This window comes from Haliotis rufescens, unplaced genomic scaffold, assembly GCF_023055435.1.
Source record: "Haliotis rufescens isolate VD_foot unplaced genomic scaffold, xgHalRufe1.0.p SCAF_17, whole genome shotgun sequence".
In the NCBI taxonomy this organism is placed as follows: domain Eukaryota; kingdom Metazoa; phylum Mollusca; class Gastropoda; order Lepetellida; family Haliotidae; genus Haliotis; species Haliotis rufescens.
The window spans coordinates 21,109,484-21,130,770 of record NW_025963857.1 but is presented as its reverse complement, the minus strand read 5'-3'; the positions used below and the strand labels follow the sequence as shown (position 1 = coordinate 21,130,770).

The 21,287-nt window shown below is 41.9% G+C and overlaps 1 protein-coding gene across 1 annotated transcript; it reads left to right on the top strand.

Annotated features, from left to right (window-relative positions):
- Nucleotides 1-607: 607 nt before the first annotated feature.
- Nucleotides 608-20,022, top strand: LOC125381176 (cytochrome P450 2D14-like). Its single transcript, XM_048397692.1, has 4 exons — nucleotides 608-1,213; nucleotides 16,780-17,304; nucleotides 17,676-18,116; nucleotides 18,480-20,022. Exons 1-4 carry the CDS (start codon nucleotides 931-933, stop codon nucleotides 18,656-18,658), a joined length of 1,428 nt encoding a protein of 475 aa, XP_048253649.1. The 5' UTR covers nucleotides 608-930; the 3' UTR covers nucleotides 18,659-20,022.
- The last annotated feature ends 1,265 nt before the right edge of the window (nucleotides 20,023-21,287 follow it).

Here is a 21,287-nt window from a genome sequence, read left to right as displayed (position 1 = left end):
AAGCACTCACTCACTCATGCCTTTCAGTAACATCATAATTTTGCGTTTGTGAGGCATCACGCAACCAGTTGACAATTCTTTTAGCTATGCCACTTTGCGCTTAAACGGAAACTGGTCGCAAAAATGGCCGCGAGAGCGGCACGAGTCGCTATTCGGCTTGTCCCGGAATAACACGAGTTGGTCACGAATGCTCACTGTTCAATTGATCTATTTGTCAAATTCAACTATAACCCGGTCCCTTGTTACACGCATTGCACACGCGTGTTCAACGGGTGCTCAAACCGTATGCAACCCGCTGAGCCCCCGTGTCATATGCGTCTTGCACGCGTTCTCCTGTGTAAGGGGAATGCACTTCAACATACGTCGTAAACAAATAAATATACAAATATAACTGAACCAACAACGTATCGGGATTTTGGCACTTTAATTTCCAATCAGTTACGCGTAACTCCCATAGACTTTGCAGGAAACTATCACAAAGTGACAAGGGCGGCCAGGCATGACACCGGTTCTTTAGATGATTATCATTTGGCGGAAATAAGAGGTTTGCTCTGATAAGTGAGCTTGTTTAGGCTGTTGCGTGTTCGTCAGATATATCTGAATCACAAGCAACTAGTTCAGGGCCTAACAGACACGTTAAGCAACAAGTTGAACAAACGTATTTGCACGGAAATCTTAAGGAAACGGGGCCAAGTCTAACTGCTGTATCATGTTTGCTCAGGCAGAATTGGGTCACTTCTTTTAGGCTGACGCTGTTAAAGTGTGAGATTGCATAAGGTAATACATATAAAGTGTATCTCAAAAACACATCGTGACATATTCAGTTTGGAATACCTACGATACGAGAACTGGACAGCTGGAAAGAATGGTGGATATATTCGCCTTCAGTCCAACAACTGTGTTATTGTGTGTAGCTGTGCTAGCTGTGTTATGGCTGCTAACGCGGCGTCCCTCCGGCCTCCCTCCGGCCTCCCTCCGGGCCCGCCTCTCCTGCCGTTTGTGGGGAATGTCCTCTCCATGGGATCCGATCCCCGGATCACCTTTAAGGAACTCAGGCAACAATACGGTGACATCTTCAGCGTGTACATGTTTAACAAACCACTCATCGTCCTCAACGGATACAGCGCTCTGAGAGACGCAATTGTCAAGAACGCCGACGACTTTTCTGACAGACCACACTCATTCCTGAATGACTTCATTGTAAAAGGGAAAGGTGGGTGTCATTATTTCTTACAGCACAGGATGCTCCATGATGTGAAAGCCTCGCTACAGAAGTGAAACCTGCGGATAACAAATGTGTTTTTTTTAAATATAACGTTTTATATCCACCTCTGTTGTCCCAGTTAACATTGTCACCTGTCTTGCCCCACATAACATCTTTACTTGTGTTGCCCCACATGTAATACCTACATGGGCAGTCCTGTATGCCATCGCAGCTGTTTCCCCAAGTAACATATCCACCTGTGTTGTCCCAAATGGCACCTTCACCTGTTTTTTCCAACGTGACACAACCACCTGTGTTGCACCACCTGCCTGGCCCAACATCACATCAACACCTGCCTGGCCCAACATCACATCACACCTGCCTGGCCCCGCATCACATTACCACCTGCCTGGTCCCACATCATATTACCACCTGCCTGGCCCCACATCACATTACCACCTGCCTGGCCCTACATCACATCACACCTGCCTGGCCCCGCATCACATCACACCTGCCTGGCCCCGCATCACATCACACCTGCCTGGGCCCACATCACATCACACCTGCCTGGGCCCACATCAAATCACCACCTGCCTGGCCCCGCATCACATCACCACCTGCCTGGCCCTACATCACATCACACCTGCCTGGGCCCACATCACATCACACCTGCCTGGGCCCACATCACATCACCACCTGCCTGGCCCCACATCACATCACCACCTGCCTGGCCCCGCATCACATCACCACCTGCCTGGCCCTACATCACATCACACCTGCCTGGCCCCACATCACATCACACCTGCCTGGCCCTACATCACATCACACCTGCCTGGCCCCACATCACATCACCACCTGCCTGGCCCTACATCACATCACACCTGCCTGGGCCCACATCACATCACACCTGCCTGGGCCCACATCACATCACCACCTGCCTGGCCCCACATCACATCACCACCTGCGTGGCCCCGCATCACATCACCACCTACCTGGTCCCACATCACATCACCACCTGCCTGGCCCCACATCACATCACCACCTGCCTGGCCCAACATCACATCACCACCTGCCTGGCCCCACATCACATCACTACCTGACTGGCCCCACATCACATCACCACCTGCCTGGCCCCACATCACATCACCACCTGCCTGGCCCCACATATCATCCCCAACTGTGTTTCCCGATGAATCCCTTACCGTGTCAAGGCGCACAGGTGGCCTAGTCGTCTAAAGCGCCGCGATTCGCTGTGCAAAGTTGCGTTCCTTGCGCACACCAGGAACCTATGATTGTGGGTTCGAATCCCGGTTGGCCCCGATTATGTTTCTAGGTTTGTTAGCACCATACCCGTGCTCGTGGGTTTCACCGAAGTGGTAAACGTCTGAGACCTGCATAACTTCGGGCTTTCCTCCCACATTAAGCTGACACGCCGTGATATGACTGGAATACTGTTAAAATCGGCGTTAAACCCAACTCACTCACTTACCGTGTTACCTCACATGACATTCCCACCTGTATTGCCCAACGTGGCACCTGTGTTGTGACACAATATTTCCAAATGTGTTGCCCCACAACACAACTCCACCCGGCTTGCCCCACATATCACCTGCACCTGTGTTTCCACCCTTCACATCTTCACCTGTGTTTCTACCAACCTGGATTTCCCTACATCATATTCTGACCTAAATATCCCAACAGAATACCACGAACATATCAGGGTTCCACATATGTCCAAATGTGTTGCCCCACGTGGCACCTCCACCTGTGCTGTCCTACAATATTCCCACCTGTGTTGCCCCACTTGACAGCTTTGCCTGTGTTGTCCTACAATATTCCCACCTGTGTTGCCCCACGTGGCACCTCCACCTGTGCTGTCCTACAATATTCCCACCTGTGTTGCCCCACTTGACAGCTTTGCCTGTGTTGTCCTACAATATTCCCACCTGTGTTGCCCCACGTGGCACCTCCACCTGTGCTGTCCTACAATATTCCCACCTGTGTTGCCCCACTTGACAGCTTTGCCTGTGCTGTCCTACAATATTCCCACCTGTGTTGCCCCACGTGGCACCTCCACCTGTGCTGTCCTACAATATTCCCACCTGTGTTGCCCCACTTGACAGCTTTGCCTGTGCTGTCCTACAATATTCCCACCTGTGTTGCCCCACGTGGCACCTCCACCTGTGCTGTCCTACAATATTCCCACCTGTGTTGCCCCACTTGACAGCTTTGCCTGTGCTGTCCTACATTTCATTGGTCTGGCCCCGCGTGTTAGATTACAGGCCCGCGTTTGACGCTGCACTCGAAGCGCTTAGCGGAAGTACTGAAATCAATCGTTCTGCGCATGCGGATTACTTAATGCCTTGACCAAATTTTCCGTTCTGTGCATGCGCGATTTCGCGTATTGTTTCCTAGATTTAATGTCACCACTATTTGACAATGGTTCATAAACACAGTCACGTGAAGGTTCGGAATCGTAACGAGTAACTCCATTTAATTTGAAGAGTATCCCCAGTGATATGGGAGATTCCAAGATTAAACTATTCTATGGCTATCTAGGCTGCCACCCAAACCGATCTAAACGGGACCCGATAGCTTATTGTATGCTATATAGTCATATGGAAGTGGACAAGAACTATACATTGTATTGCGGCCGATTGTTCTTGCATTTACTTATAAGTCAGGAAAATGGACTTAAAAGGGGAGTTGTTGAATGTAATTATTTTAATTTATTATTAAATGTTGCCTATACACTAATCTGGACGAACTTCTCATTGTTCTGTTTATGTCATCTTATATACTATTAGTATGTTACCGTTCTAAAGTCAACCTCTCACATAACATTATATTGTTCATAATATCAAAGTTTAATCAACAATATCAAGAGCAGCGATTTAAACCACTGAAACACCCAAACACAAGGCTGTTATCAAGCGCTAACGCATAGTACGGCTAACGCTGACTCACCGGTGGAACAAAGACAATATCGCTAATACAGATATAACGCCCTCCCCGCACGCACGCACACACACGCACGCACGCACGCACGCACGCACACACACACACACACACACACACACACACACACACACACAAACAACTGACCTAAATAACCTGGACAGGAAATACTGCTGATAGCCTCTGGTCAACTCAGCCGCGCCACCGCAGAATGTTCGTCCAACTCTGCAGGGGGCATTCTCAGTGGCTTCAAACGCGCTGAAATGTTTTCGCCTTGCATCCAAGATGCCGGACAAGTGAAATCGTATGAAATTTGGCTATTATAGGTCCTATCTCTTTTTTGATTACCCAATAAAGTCAATTCATAGTTACACGGTTGTGAAGAAGCTTACAACTTTATAAGACTTATTCATCTCATTCCAAAAAAGCTACTCGCGCTCACATAAAGTTGTAGTTATTATGTCACTGTTTTATTTCTGTAAAAATATATTACATGTTCAACAATAACAATTAAGATGAACATTCAATTTCCGATATGAGTAAATGAATAAGTGTGTTTTACGCCACAATCAGTCAAAGACCAACGTTGTCCGGTCTGATGACACACAATCTACCAGGTAGCACATTGTGTACACCCTATCCCCATTGAAGTCTCCACTGTGGGTATTCCTGGGGACGAAAAGGCCCCATGTACCTAGGAATTTCATCAATACATTCATGCGCGGCATTCTCTGCCTAAAGAGTGAGTGAGTGAGTGAGTATGGTTTTACGCCGCTTTTAGCAATATTCCAGCAATATCACGGCGGGGGACACCAGAAATGGGCTTCACACATTGTACCCATGTCGGGAATCGAACCCGGGTCTTCGGCGTGACGAGCGAACGCTTTAACCACTAGGCTACCCGACCGCCCCCTCTGCCTAAAGAAGATCATATAGTTAACATGCTAATCCAACTCGAACTACCATCCCGCTCAAGATGAATGTTTTATGTAACATCCAACAGGCCTACATTTACGCACGCACGGACGCACGCACGCACGCACGCGCACATACATATTTGGATTTACCAATCCCTGAATTGAGAAGACGTGCGTTACGAAGCTCCTTCAAGTCATCATCAATATCCGTATATGTCTGTGATATCATTACCCATCCAAAGCTGAATATACATTTATTGTGTTTTCTTGACAACAAATGTTATAATTGGAATAACACTTTCTGAGTAAAGTACAGATTCTCGTACTTTCTTGGGTTGAGTCCCGTCCGGGATTTGAACCCACACTGTGAGTGAGGCACCAAATCGCCAGAACACAAAGTTGGCGATCTAACCCACCATCTCGGTCGTTGTTTATCGTACAATAAACAACTCCCACTCGTCGTTTGTTTCTTAATTACATGACCATATACACTAACATTATATCTTTTCATGTTTATCGGTCAACAAAAGCGACATAAGCATTTCCATTATCATGAGAAACCCTTGCCAAAAGTAGCGCCAACTGCACCATTGCGACAACATCAGGAGCATGTTTCATGATTCATCATAATAAATGATGACATTGGATGCTCGCAAAAACGCGAGCTCATTCCGATCCACTAGTGGCACCCGCCACAAACACATCCAAAGGCAAGCCAATTGTTCACCCGAAAAGGCAGAGAATTGCATCTGTCATCATTTTTGTCATTGATACGTCAAACCTGGAAATGCCGTCTACACGTCCAACACAAAGCCCAAGCCAGGACCCAAATCCTTCAAACGCGGCCAAAGTTCTGTTAATTACATACATTTCCCCCTAACCTTAAATAAGAGATACTAGTTCTGAAGTAAATCGTATTTACCCGTTTGAATCGTCTTATGTTATTTATTGCCGATAAACAGAATATGCACACTTTCTGAAAGTACTGTGTGATAAGTCACGCACCAAACCTATACTCTCGATATACATGCTGCTCTTACTTAAAAAAGAATATTGGGTTAACAAGATACGTATATTAAAGTACCATGCTTTCCTGATGTGCTCTCATTCTAATTTGAAATAATGGCATAAATAGTTACCACTCATCTTTCAATATTTTTCAAGGTTGGGTTAATCACGAAGATATTTGAATATGTACAACATCTATACTTACTTATCTTTATACTTAAAGGCATCAGGTTTGTCTGTCATAAGACCCCGAAACAAATATGTCCAACACAGCCCAATATTTGGCTCTTGGCTCCTTGTTCTTATATTTTATAAGTATTGTTTAAACAACTGTTTTTTTCTGTAAAATATGTTCATTTCAGAATATGTTATTCTAGCATTAGGTCTGTGGTACGTTTACTGCATCAGCATTACATTAAAACGATATTACATTATATAAATCCATACAGAGGAAATGCTTAACATTTATCTTTTAAGGAAGAGTGCAGGACGACTTGCTTTATACATATAAATGTGGACATATATGTATGGACATTTGGATGATACAGATATATACCTCCTTAAAGATAGTGTTCGTAGATGACTGTAGAAAATGGAATAATTATGTGAGTAATCGGGTTAATACCACGTTCAGCAATATTTAGCCATATTGCGATATTGGTTTCCAACATACAAGACGGACCATGAAATTATGACTTGAATTTGGACCTGGCTTTCTGGTGTGATGTAACACCCCAGAATCTCCGGTAGAAAAAGGGCTCAAAGCACGTATGCATCATATGATGTATGCATCTGGACATATATTTGCGTAGTATTACTACCTTAATTCATCAGTATATATGTATTTTGCATAAAAGGATATTATAGGATGGACGCTGACATGCGCATATAACCTATTCACCAGTGCTGTAATATTTCATTTCTTCTGACACATATCGACACGAGAAATTATATTTAAATTTAAAAGGAGCCCAAGTGGGATAGAAATTTGAGTCTGAACCTGTTGAACAAGGCTTGTTTCATTTTGGGCTATAGCATTGCCGCAAGGCCTGGGCGGAAGGGGACACCTGTTTGCACCCATCAGATACCAATCACAACTTCTCTCTCCAAACGAAAACAAAATACGAAAAATGTCGGAAGTGTATCCTTCTAATTTTCTATTTAGATACATGTTTTAACTTTAAAGTAATTATATATATCTCATGTATTATTGGTATCTGTGATGCTGGTACCGTTTTGTTGCCATTGTGTAGCTTTTGTGGAGTTATTATGAATATCAAATACATGCCTTGAAATATGGACTTGTGAAAGAACTCATCATTGAATCATTTGCATTTAAATTAATGCATATACCATTTACTTGGCGTGTATGGACATATTATCCATCTACTTATACACACTTATTATGGACATATACAGAATTTCATTGTACCTTATTATTTAAAAATAATACCCCTGAAGATCCGGGTTAGAATAGGCATTCAACAACCCATGCTTGTACGAAGGCGACTTGGCTCGCTGACTTTGTTGATGCATGTCATCGTATCCCAAATGCGTAGATCGGTGCTCTTGATGATAATGACTAAATTGTTTGGTCCAGACTGGATTATTTACGAACCACCGTCATATAGCTGGTATATTGCTGAGTGCGGCGTTAAACAACAAACAATCAAACAAAATCTATATAATTATTAAACACCTTCCAACAATGAGAAATTAAACTTATATTTTCTAAATATTCTGTTATATTTATAACATAATTTGATTCATAATTTAATTATTGCGTTGCTTTCTTCCCTGTCATTCAATGTGCATGTTCACACCCCTAAACTTTTAATATTTCATTTTTCATAAATGGCTACGTTAGTGCGTTGCCAAGATCTCTCGTTAGCTATTCATAAGAATAGATTAAAATAATTTGTTTTACTATCATATTTCCGTTTATCTAATTCATAATACGAAATTGATAATTCGTTTATAATAGTATAGATCATATTCGTGTATATCACTATCTGATGCTAAGGTTTTATTTCAGAAAATATAATTAATTCAAAATGTAGAAAGATACACAATTTGCCATTATTTGACTTTTAAACTGTACAAAGTATGATATAATGATCAGAATGCCTGTAACGGGTAGTATTTAAGAAAGAAATATTTGTCGAGAAGTCCCATTTTTCAGATATGCCCTTCAGTAGTATTATTGCATATCTCCAGAGAGAGGTTTACATTGTAGTTCTCATTATTTGTGGATAATTCAAAAAGCAACATAGAAAATATATATGCTACCATGACGAAAGAATACAGAGTATACATAACTCGCAATTCTATATATTCAGCAAACAGCCCCAAACCGAAACTCCACAACATATCCGATTACACTGATTAAGGCTGTCCCAGTTCTCCATGCGATACTGACGCCCGTTCGTCTCCCAGACCATACAGAATAAATTTAAAAGGAATCCAGCTCAAGTCTAGAACGATTTGGCAAGCCTAGATTGCCTTAATTCTATCCATGAAAGTAAGCATTAATAAAAAAATATTGTTCTTGTCTGCTTCAGATTATATTTTGTAGATACTTATTTTAACTAGGAAAATTGTACTGACACCGGCGCTGTCCCTATTGAAGCTATCCATAAGAATTTCGAATTGCCGTCCATTGTTCGATGTCAACACATCGATGACAAATGAGGATATCATAGAGTAATCGTTGATGCCGTGCTACACTATAATAAAAATTATAATCAAGTTGACTGGTGTGTACATTACTACAGTGAACATGTACATGATCATGTCCTAATAATCAAATGCCGTTATGTCAAATACTAATTTATTATTGTGTGATGAATTTAACTGGATCAGTGGTAACATGTGATATTAATATTCCATCAATTTCTTTCCTGGTTGGTCCATCCATGTCTACAAAATGAAAATAATACAATTAAAATGGAGCATAGAACAATTCTTAATTTCAGGCTAGAGCTGTGGAAATCTAGACTTTCCCAATCATTATAGACTTGAGTTGGTCTCATGGGTCAACATTATTCTCTTGGGTCAACGTCACAGGTCATACCATACACTAACAAGACCAGCTTGCCCCCCGCCGGAGCTCCCGGATTTTGGTTATATCATCTAACATCGCCAACTCTGCTCTTAAGTAAACAAGAACCTAATCAGCGATGGGTCCTTTATCATCCCTATGTGGCTGCTTATAAAAATCTGATATCTTTTCCCAAAGACCTGGTTAATAATATATTTTCTGCTGAATATTCGAAACAAATAGAGTGAGTTGGTACTACATGTACATATGTATACGGTTCTATTTTAAATGACTGCAGCGCTCCATTATGAAAACAATTTGTTTTAACGCCGCTCTCAGCAGTATTCCAGTGATATATGACGGCGGTCTGTTGTATATGAAATATATGCAAATTGAATCTTGAATCTTGAAAGTTGTAACATTTCCGCAAATAAGTATCACATGCAGTTTACAGTATATCAACTGTACAGTATATCAACTGCGCTGGGCTGGAGCACACATTTCCTACACCTCTCCCTTCGGCAAACACATCACGAGGGTTGCAACGAGGTCACAGGTCAGGCGTGCACTCGTCAGTTGTCTAATACGGTCAAGAGTAAGATCTTCCGGAAGACCACTGCACTGGAGGTATGTGGATTATTGAGGAGGTGCTACGTGTTTGGAACTGGGAGTTGAACACTAAGCACTTTTAGAGAAGAGCTCACAATAAAACGTTATGGACTCGCGGACGGACTTGTGTTTTCATTTCAAGACGTACATTTATCAGGTTGAACTTCCTAACTGTAACAATAACTGAACTTTACGCCTTTTATATACATTTGTGATGGGGCGACAATGCGACAACGAGACATATTTTGACCTTGAAAATGTCGCGTTACGGCATCGGCGCCCTTTTGTAAAATAAAGAAAAGGATTATCAAAGAGCTACAATGCGAACACGCGACAATGCGACAAATGGCCAATTGTCGCGCTTTTGTTAATTTTGACACGTTTTGCTTGTTTTTGTAAAGGCGTCAATGCGACAATGCGACAACGAGACAATGTCCCTTCCATAGTATCCGTGCAAATACAACTGAGTAATGAAATAGAAGTCTGACATGCCAGTTAAAAGATAGAGTGTTGCAGCTTCTGATTTCATAGATCTTCAAGAAGGGTTATCAATAATGGGATGGGTGATGAGTTCAACTGCATACGCTGTGATTAACAATAATGCTCCGAGTCAATACATTTTGTCAAATGTATGACATGTATTACGTGAATGAACATATTGTTTATACTCGTCCATGTTTTTGACGGACAAAATAATTTACATGCTCGGTAAAACTGAGGACGGGCATCATTGTGTGTTTCCGTGCTTTGTTCAGGTGAACAATTGACTTGTCCTTGCATGTGTTTGTGACGCGTGCCACTTGTGTGGCAGGATACGCTCACCTTTTCCCGAACACCCATTGGATGACCTGAACCACTTTGGATTTTTATCCCACATCAGTCTGATACACCATGATATAACTGAAATACTGAAATACTGTACAGTTGAAAATGATGTTTAATGCGATTACCGTAGTGTGTTACTGCAACTGTTCATATTTTGTGCAGTGATGTTATGTAATATGTAAAAGAAAGCATATTCAATTATCCAATTGATTTGAATAGAATATACTTGCGTCAGTGTATTTTATTAACGCCACAAATCGTAATTTAAACACATAAAATAACAGATCACGCATGGTGCCTTGACTTACTACTAGATTTAATGGGCCACCCCGGAATAAAATAGTTCCCCCCAAAGCGAGGAACATATGTTTTAGTATGTTTACAAGAAATATATTCCAAACAATATCCTCATTAGATGAGAAGATCTTTTACAGAATTACCTCAGGAAGTCAATTACAATGACATAGCGTCGTAATACATTTACATCAAGTACAATACGTCAAAATGGCCGACACGACAAACGTGACGGGAGATATTTTCGAAGTTGTTAATTAACCTATGGCTATTTCAAGCCTTTGGCATCACTGATCAATTGGCCGATCATTGAAAGGTGATTGTGAAGATGTGTCAAATAGATACTAAGGTAAATTCATAGATTTCTGTAAATTGTCACTGCGACAGTTTGGATTTATTTTCGTGTTTTTTCTCTCTGGGATGGGTTGAGGCGAGGGTATCCTTAAATGGGCTTGCAACCACGCTTCTGTATGAATTCGTACCAGGGAATTCCAAGGGTTTTCCCCAGGAATGTGGAAGTAGTCAGTGTTTACGCCTTTTCAAGAATACAGTCACGTGAAGAACGTCATGTGACCGACCTCGCGTCCAAGTCGTATATCTTGTAAACTTCACATTAAAAAATTAGTTATTGTTATAACCAAATGAAACACAACCCATTATCCGATAGGGGTAACTGTACATAGCCGTTACCACAATAAACTTAGTAACATTGTTTGGTTTGACTTCTTGGCGCGTGTCTGAATTCCATTAACATGTAACATATCCTAAAACTAGCTTATCAGCAAATCTCGCTGCACTGCGCGCGACAGATACTAGAGCAAGGAATGCAAGAAATACGAAACCTAAAGCTTCCGAAAGGAAGCCTTGGACATCACGTGCGTCGGGGGACCAGCGCCATCTGATTGGCCGTTAACAGTTGTACAAGGCGGAGCAAAAAGCATCGTTTTTCCGTCCATTTTACGCTTGAAAAACTCGACCCTTTTCTGGACACTTTCTAGACGCTGACCAATTAATCAATTTTAATGAATTTTTAGTCGTTTTTCCGTCCAATGACCATATACGGAAAAAAACGACGTATTCGTGTTTGCAGTGAATATTCCCACCTGTGTTGCCCCACGTGGCACCTCCACCTGTGCTGTCCTACAATATTCCCACCTGTGTTGCCCCACTTGACAGCTTTGCCTGTGCTGTCCTACAATATTCCCACCTGTGTTGCCCCACGTGGCACCTCCACCTGTGCTGTCCTACAATATTCCCACCTGTGTTGCCCCACTTGACAGCTTTGCCTGTGCTGTCCTACAATATTCCCACCTGTGTTGCCCCACGTGGCACCTCCACCTGTGCTGTCCTACAATATTCCCACCTGTGTTGCCCCACTTGACAGCTTTGCCTGTGTTGTCCTACAATATTCCCACCTGTGTTGCCCCACGTGGCACCTCCACCTGTGCTGTCCTACAATATTCCCACCTGTGTTGCCCCACTTGACAGCTTTGCCTGTGCTGTCCTACAATATTCCCACCTGTGTTGCCCCACGTGGCACCTCCACCTGTGCTGTCCTACAATATTCCCACCTGTGTTGCCCCACTTGACAGCTTTGCCTGTGCTGTCCTACAATATTCCCACCTGTGTTGCCCCACGTGGCACCTCCACCTGTGCTGTCCTACAATATTCCCACCTGTGTTGCCCCACTTGACAGCTTTGCCTGTGCTGTCCTACAATATTCCCACCTGTGTTGCCCCACGTGGCACCTCCACCTGTGCTGTCCTACAATATTCCCACCTGTGTTGCCCCACTTGACAGCTTTGCCTGTGCTGTCCTACAATATTCCCACCTGTGTTGCCCCACGTGGCACCTCCACCTGTGCTGTCCTACAATATTCCCACCTGTGTTGCCCCACTTGACAGCTTTGCCTGTGCTGTCCTACAATATTCCCACCTGTGTTGCCCCACGTGGCACCTCCACCTGTGCTGTCCTACAATATTCCCACCTGTGTTGCCCCACTTGACAGCTTTGCCTGTGTTGTCCCACATCACATATCCACCTGTATTTCCATACACAACATCCCCAACTGTGTTTCCCAACGTAACATCTGCACTTTTGTTTTCCTCATAAAATCTCTCAACCTGCCATCACATCACATTACCACCGGTGTTGCTCCACCTCAGTTTTTAAACCCACATCTGATCTCCACCAGGATTCCCCCATATAACGTCTCCACCTGGGTGACAATACATAACATCTGCACCTGTGTTACCTACTTAACATATTTAATTAATTAACATATAAAACTGTGTTTCCCCACACACAATCTCCACCTGTATGGCAACATGTAACAGTTGCACCTGTTTTACCTACTTAGCATATCAAAATGTGTTTCCCCACATAACATATCCACCTGTTTGGCAACATATAACATCTGCACCTGTTTTACCTCCATAACATATTAAATTGTGTTTCCCCACATAACATCTCAACCTGTGTGGCAACACGTAGTATCTGCACCCCTTTTTACCTCCTTAACATATCAAAATGTGTTTCCCCACATAACATCTCCACCTGTGTGGCAACATGTAACAGTTGCACCTGTTTTACCTCCTTAACATATCAAACTGTGTTTCCCCACATAACATCTCCACCTGTGTGGCAACATGTAACAGTTGCACCTGTTTTACCTACTTAACATATCAAACTGTGTTTCCCCACATACAATCTCCACCTGTATGGAAACATGTAACAGTTGCACCTGTTTTACCTACTTGGCACATCAAAATGTGTTTCCCCACATAACATATCCACATGTGTGGCAACATGAAACAGTTGCACCTGTTTTACCTACTTAACATATCAAACTGTGTTTCCCCACATAACATCTCCACCTGTGTTGCAACATGTAACAGTTGCACCTTTTTTACCTACTTAACATATCAAACTGTGTTTCCCCACATAATATCTCCACCGGTGTGGCAACATGAAACAGTTGCACCTGTTTTACCTACTTAACATATTAAACTGTGTTTCCCCACATAACATCTCCACCACTGTGGCAACATGTAGTATCTGCACCTCTTTTACCCCCTTATCATATCAAACTGTGTTTCCCCACATAACATCTCCACATGTGTGGCAACATATAACATCTGCACCTGTTTTACCATCTTAATATATCAAAATGTGTTTCCCCACATACCATCTCCACCTGTGTGGCAACATGTAATATCTGCACCTGTTTTACCTACTTAATATATCAGACTGTGTTTCCCCACATAACATATCCACCTGTGTGGCAACATATAACATCTGCACCTGTTTTACCTACTTAACATATCAAACTGTGTTTCCCCACATAACATCTCCACCTGAGTGGCAACATGTAGTATCTGCACCTCTTTTACCACCTTAACATATCAAACTGTGTTTCCCCACATAACATCTCCACCTGTGTGGCAACATGAAACAGTTGCACCTGTTTTACCTCCTTAACATATTAAACTGTGTTTCCACACATAACATCTCCCCCAGTCTGGCAACATGTAACAGTTGCACCTGTTTTACCTCCTTAACATATCAAACTGTGTTTCCCCACATAACATCTCCACCTGTGTGGCAATATGTAGTATCTGCACCTCTTTTACCACCTTGAGATATCAATATGTGTTTCCACACATAACATCTCCACCTTTGTGGCAACATGTAGTATCTGCACCTCTTTTACCACCTTAACATATCAAACTGTGTTTCCCCACATAACATCTCCACCAGTGTGGCAACATGAAACAGTTGCACCTGTTTTACCTACTTAATATATCAAACTGTGTTTCCCCACAGAACATTTCCACCTGAGTGGCAACATGTAGTATCTGCACCTCTTTTACCTCCTCAACATATCAAAATGTGTTTCCCCACATAACATCTCCATCTGTGTGGCAACATGAAACAGTTGCACCTGTTTTACCTCCTTAACATATTAAACTGTGTTTCCACACATAACATCTCCCCCAGTCTGGCAACATGTAACAGTTGCACCTGTTTTACCTCCTTAACATATCAAACTGTGTTTCCCCACAGAACATCTCCACCTGAGTGGCAACATGTAGTATCTGCACCTCTTTTACCTCCTCAACATATCAAAATGTGTTTCCCCACATAACATCTCCACCTGTGTGGCAACATGTAACAGTTGCACCTGTTTTACCTCCTTAACATATTAAACTGTGTTTCCCAACATAACATCTCCACCTGTGTGGCAACATATAACATCTGCACCTGTTTTACCTCCTTAACATATCAAACTGTGTTTCCCCACATAACATCTCCACCTGTGTGGCAATATGTAGTATCTGCACCTCTTTTACCACCTTGAGATATCAATATGTGTTTCCACACATAACAGCTCCACCTTTGTGGCAACATGTAGTATCTGCACCTCTTTTACCACCTTAACATATCAAACTGTGTTTCCCCACATAACATCTCCACCAGTGTGGCAACATGAAACAGTTGCACCTGTTTTACCTACTTAATATATCAAACTGTGTTTCCCCACAGAACATTTCCACCTGAGTGGCAACATGTAGTATCTGCACCTCTTTTACCTCCTCAACATATCAAAATGTGTTTCCCCACATAACATCTCCACCTGTGTGGCAACATGAAACAGTTGCACCTGTTTTACCTCCTTAACATATTAAACTGTGTTTCCACACATAACATCTCCCCCAGTCTGGCAACATGTAACAGTTGCACCTGTTTTACCTCCTTAACATATCAAACTGTGTTTCCCCACAGAACATCTCCACCTGAGTGGCAACATGTAGTATCTGCACCTCTTTTACCTCCTCAACATATCAAAATGTGTTTCCCCACATAACATCTCCACCTGTGTGGCAACATGTAACAGTTGCACCTGTTTTACCTCCTTAACATATTAAACTGTGTTTCCCAACATAACATCTCCACCTGTGTGGCAACATATAACATCTGCACCTGTTTTACCTCCTTAACATATCAAACTGTGTTTCCCCACATAACATCTCCACCTGTGTGGCAATATGTAGTATCTGCACCTCTTTTACCACCTTGAGATATCAATATGTGTTTCCACACATAACATCTCCACCTTTGTGGCAACATGTAGTATCTGCACCTCTTTTACCACCTTAACATATCAAACTGTGTTTCCCCACATAACATCTCCACCAGTGTGGCAACATGAAACAGTTGCACCTGTTTTACCTACTTAATATATCAAACTGTGTTTCCCCACAGAACATCTCCACCTGAGTGGCAACATGTAGTATCTGCACCTCTTTTACCTCCTCAACATATCAAAATGTGTTTCCCCACATAACATCTCCACCTGTGTGGCAACATGTAACAGTTGCACCTGTTTTACCTCCTTAACATATTAAACTGTGTTTCCCAACATAACATCTCCACCTGTGTGGCAACATATAACATCTGCACCTGTTTTAACCTACTTAACATATCAAACTGTGTTTCCCCACACAACATCTCCACCTGTGTGACAACACATGACACATCCACCTGTTTTACCTACTTACCTGTATGACCACATATCACAAATCTGTACCTCTGTTGCAGCATATCACATCCCCACCTGGGTTTCTCCACACCATTTTCCGACTTCATTACGTCTCCATCTGTGTCGCTCACCATCACATCCCCATTTGGGTTTCCCACACCATACTCCGAACTGATTTTCCCAACATAACATCATCTCAACTTGTAATGTATCAAAGCAATTAAACAGGATTAACGACGTTACTACATGTAAAGAAAAATAGACTATGTCCAAATTGATTGGTAAAGGATTTAGAAAAGATATATATTTTGACTATGTTTATGAGTGTGTTTATTAGTTGATGTTGGTGTGCTAACGGGCCTTTGTTATCTTCTTTGTTCAGGTTTGTCTGGATCATCTGGTGAGCTCTGGCGCGAACAAAGACGCTTCGCCCTCAACACTCTCAGAGAGTTTGGAGCTGGCAGGAACATCATGGAGGACAAAATACATGAAGAAATCTCACAGTTTCTCGAGGCCTTCGAGACAGAACGGGGACAAGGGTTTGACTGCACCCGTCTGGTGCATAACGCAGTATCCAATGTCATCTGCTCCACTGTTTTCGGCAAGCGATTCGAATATACAGACCCTCGTTTTATAAAAATTTTGAAAGCTTTGGAAGAATATTTTGCCATCTTAGGTGTGGCTGGTGTTGCGAATGTACTGCCTTTTTTGCGCTTTTTGCCAGGGGATCTATTCAAATTTAAGAAGATGATGCGCAGTATCGATACCATCATTTCACAGCTTGTGGACCCTATGATAAAGGAGCACTTGCAGAAACACGACGATGATAATGTGGACGACTTTATCCACGCCTACATCAAGGAAATGCGACTTCGTAAAGAAACGCAAGAGAACACGACCTTAGACCGTAAGCATAAACTGAACCAGTGAGTGAGTATGGTTTTACGCCGCTTTTAGCAATATTCGAGCAATATCATGCGGGGAACACCAGAATAAACTGCGCGAACCTATATCAATTGAACATGATGTTTTCTGGTACATGTTTTTGACAACTAACAAGCGATTTTGTAATTATCTTTTGACTTTGTAGTCCTGGAACCAGTTTAGTAATATAACTACGTGTCAGCTAAGAATGTTAGGGAAGACCAAAATGACCATTTCATCAGCCCCAAGAGCATATCAAACTAGACCCCTATCAGCGGACCCTGCTACCACAAAAGGGCGCAGCACTAACTAACTAAACGACCCCTATTTAATTCGGTTCATGTTCTTTTTCAGTGGAGAACCTGACCATGGTGATAGCAGACCTCTTTGCGGCCGGGACAGAAACCACATCCACTACAATTCGATGGACACTGGCCTACTTTCTCCACAACCCGGATATTCAAGAAAAGTGTTTTCAAGAGATCCAGGAAAACATCGGCCAGAGCAGACGACCCTCCATGCAGGACAAGACCAAGCTGCCGTACATGGAGGCCACCATCATGGAAGTGCTGAGACGAGCGGATATCGTCCCTGCATCTCTTCCCCACACCGTTCCCCACGATGTCCAGTTCAGAGGGCACACATTTCCAAAAGGTGTCCTGGTCATATTGATGCTTGATTCGGTCCTACAAGACCCGGATGTGTGGGGTGACCCAGACAACTTTCGACCTGACCGTTTCCTTGACGACACTGGCAAGATCGTAAAGAAAGAAGAGTTCATTCCCTTCTCTCTTGGTGAGTTTACTCGCCAGGACATTCCCATTTCTGTGTAAATTGATGAAACCTTACCTTGTTTTCTTTACAATTTATCAATTAAATAGATATAAACTGTCGAGCCATAGACAATACACCAAAACATTAGAACTTAGATTGTATATGTCATGATTACAAACGCTACATCTTCTTGTCTTTTTGGTCAAGTGTGATATATAGCTTCGTATAGATTCTGTATAAAACAGCAGGTGTTTCTCAATGCAATGGCACAATAATAACGAATAGTTATAGACATATGTCCACGGTATACTGACACGAGGTGGTCTGGTGTTTCCTGAACAAGGACATATTGGAGTAGAAACTCAAGGGTTTGAAATATTTCAGGTCGAAGAGTTTGTCTGGGTGAGTCGATGGCCCGGATGGAGATGTTCCTCTTCCTGACCACCATGATCCAGAGGTTCAAGTTCGTCCCTGTGGATGGCCAGATGCCCTCCTTGGATGGAATCATGGGTTTAACTCATTTTCCAAGGCCATTCCTCATGAAAGCCATTCCCAGAGTTTAATCATTTTAAATGAATGATGGAGTAGCTGTTTAGACTGCATTTAGCTACAATTCAGAATAGTTTGCTTTTTAGTTCATTTCTGTTGAAGCTCCAAACTATTAGCTTGATGATATAAAAAATGAAAATTATAACATCTGTATATTAGTTAATCAGATAATACTTTCCTTAGTGACTCATGCAAGACAACGTCAAGTCCTTTGTGTTGTCCTGTTGTGTTCATAACTTGCGGTACACTGCGAGTAAATATCCAATGGCTGTAGAGGCTGGAATACCTTATGTTTGTCAGAAGAGGCAACCAGTCTGGTGATGGGGTGCTCAAGGTCTGAGACTTGGCTGATTGTAGGTCATATATCCCGATGCGATTGGTCGTTGCTCATGCTTTCACACACTTGCCTTGATAGCACCTGCAGAAACGATGACAAAGCATTCAGAAAATTTGAAAATATTCTTGTCGTTGTTTCTCCGTATGATAAGTAGCATGTAGTTTTGTCTGCGAATGTGATGTAAATGTCAGCTGTCTGCTCTTTTGGTGTGCAGATGATAAGTAACATGTAGGCTTCTATCATTTTTCGTCAGTAGGTATTCGGTATCGAACAGTATCACAGTTAATCTCGTACAATCATAGGTGCATTGATTCCATCGGCATTATATTAGACCAAATGGGTAGGTAACTGTACTTATAACGCCTGAATTGTGAACCAATGCCCACGCCTGGACTGGTGCACACATTTTGACAAGACATCTTGAAAGTCATCATGAAGTTTTTTTTCAAGATCAAATAATATAAATAACTATCTTGCTAATGTAGCATGGGTACTTCCAAATTATTTGGTTTCCGTTGTTACTGATCAAGTAAAATCCTCTGTCATGTCTTAACGTGATAGAAAGGTCATATCCCATTTGTCAGATACCCTAGTTATTACACTAGGGGAGTAGAGATGGCTTGTCAAAACTGAGATTTACCTGTTGTGGTGATGGATCAGACCTAATAGACTTAATCCTCTGTATAATCAAGATCAAATAAATAAAGACCTTAACTGAGATACAATAGGATTATGTATTGTTTTATTTTCTATCCGTATATATGTAATTAATGAGCATTGGTATCAAGAAAACAACCTAAAGTTGTAAGTTTTCACTTCAGCTTCTTCTCTAAATGTTTTTACTAAATTGTGCATATATTGTGGGGAAATGGCTTTATCTGTTACAAAACAGTTATAAGAATGCTTGATTGTCATGCATTTTGTAGTTATCATTTCTAATAATATTGTTCAACTGTACTACTGTACAGCTCTGTAATTATACATAATATCATATATGATATGTATCTTCAATATCTGGAGGAAATAAAGAAAATCTATCTATCTATCTATCTATCTATCTATCTATCTATCTATCTATCTATCTATCTATCTATCTATCTATCTATCTATCTAAGACACGTACAAGAAGTGCTGAAGTAATTTGCTACTGGATGCACCTTCACTTCGATCGCAATCATTCATGACGATGAGTCACTCGTCCCTATTCCAATGTGGAACCACAATAAGACATTCGGTCCCAGAACCAAAAAAAATAGCCTTCAATGATTCAACAGTCGTTTGAATGCTAATCTGCATACCAACGCCCAAACATCTTCCTGTTTATCGAAATACTGAAGAGAATCAAGAAAGAAGACAAAATGAAACTTGTTCAGTTTGACTCTGTGCTACTCCTCCACCCGAGAGATCGACAACGTCCTTGGCAGACTGAAGACAAGTTGCTCATGATAGCAATCACTGAATTATCTGGTCCAGACGTTTTTACAGACCGCCGCCATATAGCTGGACTATTGATGAGTGCGGCGTTCAACAACAAACAAACAAAGCTTAACGTGTAATTAGTGGTATCACACCTCTGCCCTTGCCTATAATGTACGGACGATGGCGTCTGTTGTTCACATCAATTATTGGTTCTCATTTGGCGTTTTCTCTACTGTGGGATATATAGAATCTCACCCGAGTGTCTTTTGATATCAAATATATCAACACGAGTTGATAAAAGTGGAAAGATTCCGAGGCTTGCCGGGGATTTTTCCCACTTTTATCAACGAATGTTGATATATTTGATATCAAAAGACACTCGGGTGAGATTTTATCTATCATTCAACATCATTCTTCCAACTTTTACAATTTGTAGACAGTAATAAGCAGTGTCTTCAGTGTAAAAAGTACTGCTAACAGCTTCAGTAGCAGAGCCATTAGGGATGTCATTTGATTGTGATGTCATGGTAACCAGTGACGTCACAATCGTCTGCAAAGCATTGTGGTGTAATTTCATTGCAGCGATATCTACAGTGTAGATATCCCTTGATCTAATCCAAGCGATATCTCCTGTGGGGGCCAGTTTTGGATGATAAAATTATTTAATCAACGATTGGGTTGTTAATGAAGTTTGATCATTGACGTGTAGAATGGCTCACTGCAATTGAACAGATCAGAGGTGCAATTCAATACCCATGGATGTTAAGTAAATATAGCTACAGACAGTGTGTCAGGTTTCTGTATACTTAATTATTTTTCTCTGGAGAGATTTGTGTTTTATACAAGCGCTTTGAAACATTTCAACATCAAAATATAATACATGAAGC

What these genes read in the sequence shown, in the direction of transcription:
- LOC125381176 (XM_048397692.1), top strand. Translation starts at nt 931, where the DNA reads ATGGCTGCTAACGCGGCGTCCCTCCGGCCTCCCTCCGGCCTCCCTCCG. An exon ending in CTTCATTGTAAAAGGGAAAG is followed by an intron (nt 1,214 to 16,779) that starts GTGGGTGTCATT and finishes TTCTTTGTTCAG; the next exon opens with GTTTGTCTGGATCATCTGGT. An exon ending in AGAGAACACGACCTTAGACC is followed by an intron (nt 17,305 to 17,675) that starts GTAAGCATAAAC and finishes GTTCTTTTTCAG; the next exon opens with TGGAGAACCTGACCATGGTG.